At 47.5% G+C, this 13,338-nt stretch overlaps 1 protein-coding gene across 1 annotated transcript; it reads right to left on the bottom strand.

Annotated features, from left to right (window-relative positions):
- Positions 1-4,705: 4,705 nt before the first annotated feature.
- LOC147100290 (histone H2A-like) lies at positions 4,706-5,505 on the bottom strand. Its single transcript, XM_085967842.1, has one exon. It carries the CDS (start codon positions 5,459-5,461, stop codon positions 5,006-5,008), a length of 456 nt encoding a protein of 151 aa, XP_085823968.1. The 5' UTR covers positions 5,462-5,505; the 3' UTR covers positions 4,706-5,005.
- Between the last annotated feature and the right edge of the window lie 7,833 nt (positions 5,506-13,338).

The following is a 13,338-nucleotide window of genomic DNA, read 5'->3' on the forward strand; positions in this document are numbered from 1 at the left end:
ACTAGTCACTGCCTGCCACTCGGAATAAGACCTGTTTATTCCAACTCTTTGCTTTTAGTCAACTCTTTACATAAGGTTAGAGTGCAAGGCCTGACTGAATTGCACAGCTTGGTAATAAAAGGCTTTAGACCAGATGCCCAAGGCAGTAAGTGTCCTGTAAATATACAAGTGACATACGTGTGACAAAATACCTGAATTAAAGGTGGCAACTCCTTGTCAGGTTTGTGCTTTTGTCTATTAGAAATACATCCCTCCCAAGTTGCCCTTCAGTACCAGGGTGTGAAATTCTCCCACTCTTGTGAACAGGCAATGTGACTCATTCACAAAATTAGCGACTGGGGTCCTTGGTTTCAATTTTTAAATTATTTCTCCTCAAATGGCATCATAACCTGTCTCAACTTTAATAATTCTACTCAGGTTGTAACTGAACAAAACACAAATTGTTATATATTTCTTCCTGTACTAATTAGGGAATTGTAAATGAAATTAAGTGTTAAAATGAAAGTCGTTCCTGCCTGCCTTTTTGAGAGATACATGGAACATTCTTTGTTCCAGTGCTAATCAGGTCCCCTCCCTGACCTTTTTCTGGTACAATGACGCATTTCTCACCTTCAATAATTAAAAAGGCTAATGGAATGCTGGGCTTTATATCTGAGGACTAGAATACAAGGGGTTAGAAGTTATGCTGCAGCTATACAAAGCCCGAGTTGAAACATACCTGGAGTACTGTGTTCAGTTCTGCGCACTACACTGTCAGAAGGGTATATTGGCCTTGGAGGGAGTGCAGCGCAGGTTTACCAGAATGATACTCGGACTCCAAGGGTTAAATTACGAGGAGAGATTACACAAACTAGGGTTGTATTCCCTGGAATTTAGATGGTTAAGGGGTGATTTGATCGAAGTTTTCAAGATATTAAGGGGAACTGATAGTGTAGATAGAAACTATTTCCACTGGCTGGGTGCCAGATCTTTCAGGAGTGAAGTTAGGAAACACATCTACACGTAGAGGGTGGTAGAAGTTTGGAACTCTCAAGAACATAAGAAATAGGAGCAGGAGTAGGCCATACGGCCCCTCGGGCCTGCTCCACCATTCAATAGGATCATGGCTGATCTGAATCTACTCACGTCCACTTCCCTGCCCTCTCCCCGTAACCCCTAATTCCCTTATCTGCTAGGAAACTGTCTATCTCCATTTTAAATTTATTTAATGTTGCAGCTTCCACAGCTCTCTGGGGTAGCAAATTCCATAGATTTACTACCCTCTGAGTGAAGAAGTTTCTCCTCATCTCAGTTTTGAAAGGGCAGCCCCTTATTCTAAGATTATGCCCCCTAGTTCTAGTCTTCCGGAAACTGTAGTTGATGCTAGATCAATTAATAATTTTAAATCTGAGATTTAAAATTTTTGTTAACCAAAGGTATTAAGGGATATGGGGCAAAGTTGGTATATGGAGTTAGGTCACAGATCAGCCATGATCTCATTGAATAGCTGATCAGGCTTAAGGTGCTAAACGGCCTACTCCTGTTCCTATGTCCCCTGCACTGGAAAATGTCATCAGTATTACTCTAACATCCACCCCTCCCATACCTTCAAATGTTCCATCTCCTCGCATTTCTGGATAGGCTGTCCGCCAATGTCTACTACAAGCCCATCGATTCCCAGCTACATTGATTAGGCTACCTCCTGCCAGGCTTCCTGTAAGGACTTCATTCCATTCTCCCACTTCCTGTCACATCGGTTCTGACGATGCCACTTGCCACACCAGAACTTCTGAAACATCTTCCCTTTTCCTCAGTCGACGATTCCCCTCCACCATGGTTAACTGGGCCATCAACTATGTCCTTCCCAGAATCACGATAGGGTCATCCTTGTCTTCATGTTCCACCCCACCAGCCTCCACATCCAATGGATCATCCTGTCATCTCCAGCACACCACAAAACACCCGTCCCTCCCAGTATTCCGAATGGACCACTCCCTCCATAACACCCCGGTCCACTTACCTCTCCCTCGATTTAATTGTACTTCTTCCAACTTACTACACTATTTGCCGACGATGCGGTCTCCTCAACATGAGACCAGAGATTCGGTGATCACTTTACTGAACAGTTCCGCGTGACCCTGAACTTCTGGTCGCCTGCCACTTTAATTCTCCATCCCATGGTTGACACACTACTCTGTTCCAATGCAAGCAAGGAACAGCACCTCATCTTTCTACTTGGCACTTCAACCTTCTAGTCTCAACATTGAGTTTTAACATCTTTATAACTGAACTACCACTCCCATTTTCTCAGTCAGCAAGTGCTGGTAATGGAGGCTGCCTGCAGCAGAGCTACTGGGAGTGGAGGAGTTGTGGGCTGAGGATTTCCCATCAGTACACAGCCGGTGGGGTGGTCCACACCTCTGGCGTCTACCTGCCTTTCTTCTGGCACATTCCACGTGAGCCTTCTCCACTTTGCCAGATTTCCAATGCTTCTTTCCCCCATTGCAACCATTTACACTGCCGCTGGACTCATCTTTTTCTGCAATCGGCTCATTAAATAACAAGTGACGACAATGGGAGGTAATCACTGCTGCCCACCACCCGATCACAGGCCTCTCCCATTTGCTTATCATGACTTAGTACTTGCTCAAAAACTGTTCATTGCCCATTTATGACGACCCAAAACGTTGAGTTTCTCGCGCCACAGATACTGCCTGACCTGCTGAGTGTTGCCAGTATTTTGTTTTTAGACAAGATTGTGTGTTAAATTTGGTTTGAGAAAAGGGTGAGAATTACAGCTTGCAAGCTGGGCTGAGCAGAACTTAATTTCGACAAGCTGAATTTATGTTCGACCTCAGAGCCCACTGATTTTGTGTAGAGAACAAGTTGCTGGTTGAGTGGAGATCTAGTACTACTACTAGACTATACATGACAGTATGTTTAATTAGAGAAGTAGAGAGCATGTGGTGTATAGGAAGGTCTCAGTTAACCCAACAGTCCATATTCACTGTAAATGGGGGGGGGGGGGGGGGAAAAGAAAGGAAACCATCATCGGCGGCAGTGAGCTTCTCCCAAGACACAGCTGCTTTGGCTGAGCAGTCACTATTGCTGGCAGAGGTCACATTCCTGACAGTCAATGCAGTGGACCCCAAAGTGCTAGGGTCAGACAGTGAGGTGTATTCTTCATGTAGGACCACCCCCTCCAGCTGTCCAGTAAGCACCATCTATCTTGTTCAGGTGAACAGCCAGGAGCAACATACCATTAGTGTGCCTCTCAGCAACCCCATCTGTTCAGTCAGGGGGACTGTAACAAAGCAAAGTCTAAACTGACTCCAATTAAAAAGCTAAATAGGTAAATCATTTTATTTTAAACTGGCTGAATAATCCCTTCCCCCAGCAGTTGACAAGCAGACCAGAGTTATTACTGCTAATTGACATGGAATGCTATTTTATCTAAAGACAGCTCACAGGTTTCCAGAAGATTAGTGTAGAATTTCATGTCATACTTGCCAAGATCTATGAAATACCAGTAGTGTACATCTAAAATGTGGTTTTCAAAATGTTTTAAACTAACACTTATTCCTGCCTCTGTATAGTCTTGAGTAAACCTGTTGTTTTTGAAACTTAAATTCTTGCTCCAGAAGCGTAACGTCACAACAGAATACATTGTACATCTTGATGTTATACAGGAAGCCTCAAATCTAAGTGTAGCCAGACTATTGACAGAAATGAAAGATAGTTAAGATAACATCACGTCAGAAAGGGGGCGTTGGTTTAAAGAGCAGTAACAGTTACCCACCCCCACCATTTACAACTGAACTTCAGGAGTCGCCAAGGATCCTCAACATAAATGCACAAACCATACCCAGCAGCCATTATTGGGACAAGTACATTTTGTTACAGGCTCTTGTACAACAGCAAGAATACACCAATGAGGAATTGCTTTGTGCAAGTTATTAAACTGCAGCAGTATGCCTGAGCTACCAGCAGCCTGAATAAAAGTTACACAGAAACTTAATTCAGACAGTGAATCTGCAATATTAGTGAAAGAAACCAACTCCACTTCAGAGATAGATACAGGGGGGGGGGCAGAAAAAAAAGACAGACTTGCATCTATACAGCACCTCTCAGGACCACTGGATGTCCCAAAGCATTTTAAGAAAAAAAAAACTTTGTTGACTGTAGTCACTGTGTAGGAAGAAAGCACAGGGGAGGAAAAAAAAAGCAGGAATATGTAACCCTCCCCTCACTTCTGTTATATAGATGAAAGTCTGTCTTTTTTTCTCCATCCCCTGCCCCCCACATCCATCTCTGAAGTGGAGTTGGTTTCTTTCAGTAATAAATTGCAGGTTTATAAGCCAGGGGTCAGTCGCTGGGTGTAACTTGTTCAGGCTGTTTTGTTGGAGGCTCAGTCATGTTGCTGCAGTCTAGACTTGCACAAAGCAATTCCGCAGCGTGGCAAAAAAATTGAAAGTAAAACTGTGCTACCAAGAAAATCAAAACCCAGTCCCTGGACCAAGCCTCAAATTAACCCCGAACCCAGACAACCCACAAAAGGAGCAGGAGGTACAATCTGAATCCCCACCACCCACGCCCCATTCAACTTGCTCAAGGCAAGAAACCAGGATTTTAGTTGAAATGTCTTTTTTTGAGTACAATCTGAATCCCCACCACCCACCCAAGCCCCATTCAACTTGCTCAAAAAAAATCAGGCAAGAAACCAGGATTTTAGTTGAAGAAATTTCTTTTTTTTTTAAAGAATAAAAAAAAGTGAAAACACAAAGTTTGGTAACAAAAAAGAAAATATCACGCGCACACACACACAGGAAAAGCCAGGAGCCTCACAAGCTCCCTGTGTCCATGTGGAGGGCGGCCCTGAAAAGGGCCTTTGGGTTCAAGTGGTAAGTTTCAATGTCCAAAGTCCATGAGCTTGTCTCTTTCTCTCTCTTACGGATTTGATTGTTTTGGGGGGGCGGTGCGGGTGCGATACCTCCTCCCGTCCTGGCCGGCGCCCGGGGGGGGCGCTCTAGAACTCCTGCGACTGCTGCGAGCTCTTCTTGCCGCCGGACTTGCCTCCTCCGCCGCCGCCGGTGGCGCTGGCCGGGCCCGAGCCCGACTTCTTGGGCAGCAGCACGGCCTGGATGTTGGGCAGCACGCCGCCCTGGGCGATGGTGACGCCGCCCAGCAGCTTGTTGAGCTCCTCGTCGTTGCGGATGGCCAGCTGCAGGTGGCGCGGGATGATGCGCGACTTCTTGTTGTCGCGGGCCGCGTTGCCCGCCAGCTCCAGGATCTCGGCCGTCAGGTACTCGAGCACGGCCGCCAGGTAGACCGGCGCGCCGGCCCCCACCCGGTCGGCGTAGTTGCCCTTGCGCAGCAGGCGGTGGACGCGGCCCACCGGGAACTGCAAGCCGGCCCGCGACGAGCGCGTCTTGGCCTTGGCCCGGGCTTTGCCGCCGCTGCTGCTTTTCCCTCGCCCCGACATCTTTCTTATTTCTCACTCGCTTCAGTCACCCACAAAATGGCGGCCGCAACCCGACGGCGCCCTGCTTTTATACCCTCCCCACCTCCTCCCTCCCATTGGACAACCCGCGTCCCTCCTTCCCTCTGATTGGTCGGCCTCCACGTCCATCAAAAACCCTAACCCGGGCCCGCGCGCCAGTCCCCGCGCAGCCTGTGATTGGCCCAACCAGCCGAGCGCCGGCCAATGGGTGACGGAATCCTATTTAAATTTTCTGAATGGAAAAAGGCGCGCTTTCCATTCAAGCGGGATCTTGCAGTAAATTACACAGGAGCGCGCTTTTTAAGATTTTTTAAATCTATTGATCTGTGTTTCATTAAAAGTATTGAAGCGGATCTTTGTTACCTATGAAAAGAAAAAAAACTATAGACAGAAAATGTTGCTAAATGTAGGCAAAATAAAGTTTATTATTTTAATAAGTTTTTATAATGTGTGTATAATTTAAAGCGAGTTATTAAGGTTCCACTTTTGTGAGATCAGAAGTCGGGGACAAATTTTTCGCGTTTAGTAAATACCCCGGGCGAAATTTACGAGTGATGCAAAGTGCCTGACCTGCTGAGTTTTTCCAGCATTTTCTGTTGTTATTTCGGATTTCCAACATCTGCAGTATTTTGCTATCGTACAGATATATAGTATCCAGCCACATGTTGCTAATTGCAATTGTGTTTCCTTAGTGCAATCGGGTTCTAGTGAGAAAGAAGGGACAAAACTTGCAAAACTGAACGACAAACAGAAAATGCAGGTCCGTGCCGTAAAATAGAAACTCAAGTTGCGAACGTAAATTCTTCTTCGGATGCTGCTGTCTATTTCTATCACGTTCTGGTTTATTTCAGAGCTCGTTCGATTGTTTAAACCCACAAAACATATATTAGCACAACAAACTGACTAAAGCTGCACAAGACTCTGAGCTGCAGGAAATAAAACCACCCACAGGAAATAAAGCACAGCGTGTCTGTTGTGAATATAGATGGTGTCATTGCTGCTACAGAAAGGCACTTTTGAGAAGAAAATGCTGTTTAGGTCTTATTAATCGCCATGGGACATTACACTACGTTAAGGGGGTCGTTCACCCCAATTGCCGGCCTCTCTTCCGCGGCCATGTTCGCGCCCGGGTGGCCCTGGAGATGGAGCACGCGGTGTCCGCCGGCACGCTTGAGTATTTCCGCGACCGGTGGGCGCCGCGGGGACTGGAGTGCATCGTCACCCCAGCCAACCAAATTTTAGTTTAATTTGTTAAGTTTCCTTTAATGTTTTAAGTTAAGTTACAGTTTATTTGTTTATTTGTGTGCACCAAGAAAGAGTACACACAACTGCAGATTTGCACGAAATCAGAATGGTTTCACCGGCTCGAAGTAAAATAATACACCACTCGACAATAAATGATTTCATTTGCTGCAAACTACCACTCGTCAAAAATCACAAGATAATTTGCTAAATAACAACAGAAAATGCTGGAAGAACTCAGCAGGCCAGGGCAGCATCCGTGGAGAGAGAAATAGAGTCAACGTTTCGGGTCGAAACCATTCTACAGAACTGAGAGAAAAGGCAGGAAATGAAACAAAAGGCCAGTTTGGGGGCTGGGAAATGGGGGAGGGGATGAAAGAAGAGACATTAAGAGATATTCAAGGTGAGACGAGATGGTAATGGGACAGGTAAAGAGACAGACAATGGCTCTCGATGAAGTGTGAAATGCGCTGGCAGAGAGACAGCTGCCATGTGGGAGAGAGAGAGAAACAAGGAAAAGTCACAAACCAAAAGTGGATAAAAAATATAATAGGGGCCGAGGTTATGACCTGAAGTTGTTGAACTCGACATTGAGTCCGGAAGGCTGTAAAGTGCCTAATCGGAATAATTTGCTAGCTGCTTCACCAACTCCCAGGCCGCTTGTAACCTCTGTAGCCTGGACGAGACCGTGTCCCATATTTTCCCTGTTAAACCGAAGCCCCGCCTGCTCTCTCAGGTGAACGTAAAAGATCTCATGGCACTATTTTGAAGAAGAGCAGGGGAGTTCTCCCCGGTGTCCTGGGGCCAATATTTATCCCCCAACCAACATCACTAAAACAGATTATCTGGTCATTATTATATTGCTGTTTGTTGGAAGCTTGCTGTGCGCAAATTGGCTGCCACGTTTCCCACATTACAACAGTGACTACACTTCAAGAAGTACTTCATTGGCTGTAAAGTGCTTTGGGATGTCTGGTGGTCGTGAAAGGCGCTATATAAATGCAAGTCAGTCTTTCTTTTTTGTTAATTGTGAGAGGTTGCAGCCCCTCTTCCACTACTTGAAGGGGCTGCTTCTCCACTCCTGGCTCCTCTTCAGTCCCACGCTCCTGGTCTTTGGCCACCCAGTACGGGGGTGAGGTGAGGGCAGACAAATCAGAGAACCGCCCCATGGGTCTGCACCTAGGCCTGGCCATGGTGGCCATCCCCAAGTCCAGGTTAAATGCGGCCCGTGCGGTTGATTACTCTGCCTGCCTTTCTTCCACGGTCTTGTCTGTGCCCGGGTGGCCCTGGAGAGGGAGCACGGGGATGTCTGCCGGTCTGCTCAAGACCTTCCACGACAGGTTGGCACCACAGGGACTGAATTGTATAGTAATATTTTTTAAGTTTATAAGCATCCATTTTTATGGTTAAGTTCTTTATTATTCGTGCCCATTTAAAAAGGAGGCAGTTTTGTTCGCTTTATTAGTTGAACCCAGTGCCTCCTTATTGGTGATTATGAAAAAGCCATGGCAACATGCGAGTTGCTTCCCGGACACCCAGGCCGCTTGTAACTTCTGCTGCCTCGAGCAGACCATCTTTCACGTGTACGTGGAATGCGAGAGGTTGCAGCCCCTGTTTTATTATTTAATGCTCCGGTTTGGGTGGGCAAGTCGGAGGGCCTGCTCCTGGGCCTGGCTAACACAGTAATTCGCAGGCCCGGGCTGCGTGCGACCCGCTGGGAGTGTCGCTCTGTCTACCTGCCAGTCTGGGTGGAGCAGGGCCAAAGCGGGGATTTGTACAAACATAGAAGATAGGAGCGGGAGTAGGCCATTCGGCCCCTCGAGCCTGTTCCATGAGATCATGGCTGATCGTCCAAATTCAGTACTACCCTGTCCCTGCTTTCTCCCCATATCCCTTGACCCTTTAGCCTTAAGAAATATATCTAACTCCTTCTTGAATATATTTAATAAGTTGGCCTCAACTACCTTCTGTGGTAGAGAATTCCACAGGTTCACCACTCTCTGGGTGAAGAAATTCCTCCTCATCTCAGTCCTAAATGGCTTACCCCTTATCCTTAGACTGTGACCCCTGGTTCTGGACTCCCCCGCCATCGGGAACATCCTTCCTGCATCTACTCTGTCTAGCCCTGTTAGAATTTTATAAGTTTCAATGAGATCCCCTCTCATTCTTCTAAACTCCAGCGAGTACAAGCCCAATCGACCCAATCTCTCCTCATATGTCATTCCTGCCATCCCAGGTATCAGCCTGGTGAATCTTCGCTGCACTCCCTCCATGACAAGAACATCCTTCCTCAGATAAGGCGACCAAAACTGCACACAATACTCAAGATGTGGTCTCACCAAGGCCCTGTACAACTGCAGCAAGACATCCTTGATCCTTGTAAACGAGGATCAGGATTTTCAAATCAATCCATTTGGGGAATGAGGAGACTGTGGGGCTGGTCAGAACAGGGACAATAAGTGAATGGCATAGGATGTGAGCAGCAGAGTTTTGGATCCGGGGATATTTATAAGGTAAGTTTTCATCTTCAGCACTCTCAAGAAGCGAGGCTCTGTGCCAGGAACGTTAAAAATGAAAATGGACCCACTGTAGTTCTGAGGAAGCTGGCAAGGAGATTGTTCGAGGAGAATCTGAAAGTCAAAAAGGCAGAGGAAACTTTCACTGTCAATGGGGCGAGGTAAATACAGGGGGGGAGAAATTGGGTGAGTAGCGCCACTTGTTAGCGCCTAAAGAGGCAGGCAGTGCTGCAGCGCCACTGGCTGCGCCTCCCGCGATATTGAGTTGGGGCGATAATGGTGGCGTTAGCTTTTTGCGCTGCGCCGCCACCGATGACGTCATCGGTGTGCACAGCGCCCCATTTGTGCCCCGTTCGCGATATTTGGTAGCGAACGCCGCAGTTGCGCTGTTCGCTACCCGCGCCCGGTTCACGGGGCCTTACTGTGCCAGCAGCGGCGCAAGTTAAGGTGGAGGTGCGGGGCGGCCGCCTTTGTCGGCGGCCGCCTGCCAGCACCTCCATCCCCGGCCTCCTAACCCCCCGCCCCCCCCCCCACCCCGCGGCATTGCCGGCTGTTTCCCGAGAGCCCGGCACTTCTCCTTGGTGCTGGGCTCTTTTGCCGGCACTCGCGATCGGGGCTCGCGCTGTTGCAGGCACCTCCCCCTTAACAATGGGAGGAAGGCCTGCAGTACCGCAGCGTGCCGTGCAGCAGCGTGTGGCGCTGCAGCACGTTGCGCTGCGATATTCAGTTTCAGCGCCCTAAGAGGGACGCGGAGCGCCTCGAGCCACGCCCCATCTCCCTCGAGGGGCAATGAAACTGAATATCGGACGATCGCTGAAGCCTCGAACGCTGCGCTAAATCCTGCGCTCAGGTGACTTTTGCGCCACTTTGGCGCCTCAACCCAATTTCTAGGCCAGAGGCAAATAACAACAGAAAACACTGGAAAAACTCAGCAGGCCAGGCAACATCCGTGGAGAGAGAAACGGAGTCAACGTTTCGGGTCGAAACCCTTCTACAGAGGCAAACCTATATACAGAGGCAGTTGATGTTAGGGAGGAGGAAATAAACAGTCTTTGTCATGGATTGCATGAAGAGTGGATCAGCGCCAATCTGAATATCGAGGCTTTGCACCAGCAGGTACAGCCTGAGCAAGCAGCTGTGGAGTGGGTTGGAAGGTGAAGTTTCTATCAGGACCTGAGCAGAATAACTTTGGTGCTGCCAAAGAATGATTGCAATGGAGAGAAAGGTTGGAGGCGACAATTGAAAGAAACCTCGCTGATCAGATGCAAATACAATTCTTAGACTCATTTCTTTTTGTAACTGAGTGATCCATTGGTGTTACCATGTCAAGTCCCCTCGTGTTCTCGAAAGGTCCTCATAACTTACAGTCCTAGTTTAGAGCTATGATGAAATGGAGATCATGCAACAAGATCTTGGAATCATTTGTATCTGATTAATCATGCACCAATGCAATTTTTTTTTGGTACTGTGGGGAGACTGAACAGACACCAGGGGCAGGATTTTCATTGGGCCGTGGAGGCGGGATTGGAGGCATGTGGGGGGTTAAAATCCTGAAATCGGGGGGCACGAACCCATCCCACCCCCAACCCGCCTCCATGCCAGTTTCAAAGGAGGCAGGTACCCGACCCGCACTGGGACCCGCCTACCCGAGGCAGGAAGGGGATTAGTGCCAATTAACTGCCTGTTAACAGGTAGTTAACAGGCAGTTTTTAGCCTAATCCCTATTTTCATTCTTGAAGTGAAGGATTCCCGACAGCTCCAAACCACGCCAAGTTAGCGAGGCGGGCCGTCGGGCTGAAGGGCTTGGAGGGGTCGAGTGATGGGTGCATGAGTGCAGAGCTAAGTGTGTTTGGTGTGTTTAAAGAAGTTTTACTTACCTTTACAGCCTTCCTTCCTTCAGGTCTCGGGGGTCCCTCATCTCATCGGCACAGAAAGCAGAATGGCTGCAATGTCAAAAATTGCAGCATTCACCTTTCTGTTCTGGAGAGATCTCTAAATCATCCTGAGAGAAAGGAATTAACTTGGAGTACAGATTGTCAGTGTTTGACAGCTTCAAACAGCTGTGAAACGCTGATATTTCATCTGTCAAAAGGTCTTGACAGATGAAATATCAATCTGTGACGTCACCTGTTGCCGGGTGGTCCTTAATTCGCCTGCTGGGCGGACTCAATAAGGTCAATCGAGTCAAAATCGCGTGGGTTGGCTAGAACTCGATGGAGACGGGACTACAACCCCAAAAGTTGTAGTCCCATCTACTACCCGCCTCCTCAATGAAAATCCAGCCCCAAGTGTCTCTCCAGAGAGGATAGGGAAACATCAAAAGGAGCAGCTCCTTTCAGAAAGTCCCGTTCACCCATCTCCCCTGTGCTCGCTGACCTACATTTTCTCCCAGTTAAGCAACGCCTCGATTTTAAAATTCTCATCCTTGTTTTCAAATCCCTCGCCCCTCCCTATCTCTGTAACCACCTCCAGCCCTATAATTCCCCCTAGACCTCTGTGCTCTGCCTATTCTGGCCTTTTGAACATCCCGATTCTAAATGCTCCACCATTGGAGTTAGTGCCTTCAGCTGCCTAGGGCCTAAGCTCTGGAATTCCCTCCCTAAATCTCTCCGTCTCTCCACTTCTCTTTCCTCCTTTAAGATGATCCTTAAAACCTAGCTCTTCGACCAAACTTTTGGGCATCTGCCCTAACATCTCCTTATATGGCTGTCATTTTTTTTTGATAACACTCCTGTGGAGCGCCTTGGGATGTTTTATTGCTGCAGTTGTTACAGGGCCTTGGTAAGACCACACCTTGAGTATTGTGTGCAGTTTTGGTCGCCTTATCTGAGGAAGGATGTTCTTGCCAGGGAGGGAGTGCAGCGAAGATTCACCAGGCTGATACCTGGATGGCAGGAATGACGTATGAGGAGAGATTGGGTCGAGTGGGCTTGTACTCGCTGGAGTTTAGAAGAATGAGAGGGTATCTCATCGAAACTTATAAAATTCTAACAGGACTAGATAGACTAGATGCTGGAAGGATGTTCCCGATGTTCGGGGAGTCCAGAACCAGGGGTCACAGTCTAAGGATAAGGGGTAAGCCATTTAGGACAGAGATGAGGAGGAATTTCTTCACCCAGAGAGTGGTGAACCTGTGGAATTCTCTACCACAGAAGGCAGTAGAGGCCAATTCATTAAATATATTCAAGAAGGAGTTGGATATATTTCTTAAGGCTAAAGGGATCAAGGGCTATGGGGAGAAGGCAGGAACAGGGTACTGAATTTGGACGATCAGCCATGATCTCATTGAATGGCGGAGCAGGCTCGAGGTGCCGAATGGCCTACTCCTGCTCCTATCTTCTATATTACATTAAAGGCGCTATATAATTATATAAGTTGTTGTGTTGTACAACTCTTTTTGTCCTGCTCAGAGTAACAATGATGGAATCCTGGGAGTAGGCTGTCTCTTGCCCACAGGTGTTGTGTCTACAGAGAAATCAGGGGGAAGTGACGATTAAACAAGAGAATTCTCACATCCTCATAAAGACTACCAATGAATGGGAAACTCTTTCTTGAAAGTTTATTCAACAGACCAATTGGAAATTCCAAACGCTTCCTAAACGGAGCTAACTATTATGAGCGTGAATATGGCATCACATGGAAGGTCTTACGGGTGGAAAGCCCTGACAAAGCAAAAACCAAGACAGATCCTGTGATCATGACAGTCAGATATAGCCACAGGACCTATTTTATTTTATGGTGTGGAGATGCCGGTGTTGGACTGGGGTGGACAAATGTAAGAAATCACACAACACCAGGTTATAGTCCAACAGCTTTATTTGAAGTCACAAGCTTTCGGAGCGCTGCTCCTGCGTCAGGTGAAGTGGAGAGATGCATAAAAGCATAGCTTATATAGTCAGAGAATAATGTCAGATGTTTACAGGTAATCTTTCTAACTGCCATTTATCACACCTCGGCAGAGAGATAATCACAGCAATCAAAGGTGTAAATGGTGTCCAAACAGGTCAGTCAGGAAAACATTACATCAGAGAACAATGAGGTGGGGTCACAAGGGGCCAAATGTTGCAGATGCTGGGGTCTGTATGAAAAACAAAAAAAGAC

This window comes from Somniosus microcephalus, chromosome 26, assembly GCF_052327205.1.
Source record: "Somniosus microcephalus isolate GS21.2 chromosome 26, FLI_Smic_1.0, whole genome shotgun sequence".
In the NCBI taxonomy this organism is placed as follows: domain Eukaryota; kingdom Metazoa; phylum Chordata; class Chondrichthyes; order Squaliformes; family Somniosidae; genus Somniosus; species Somniosus microcephalus.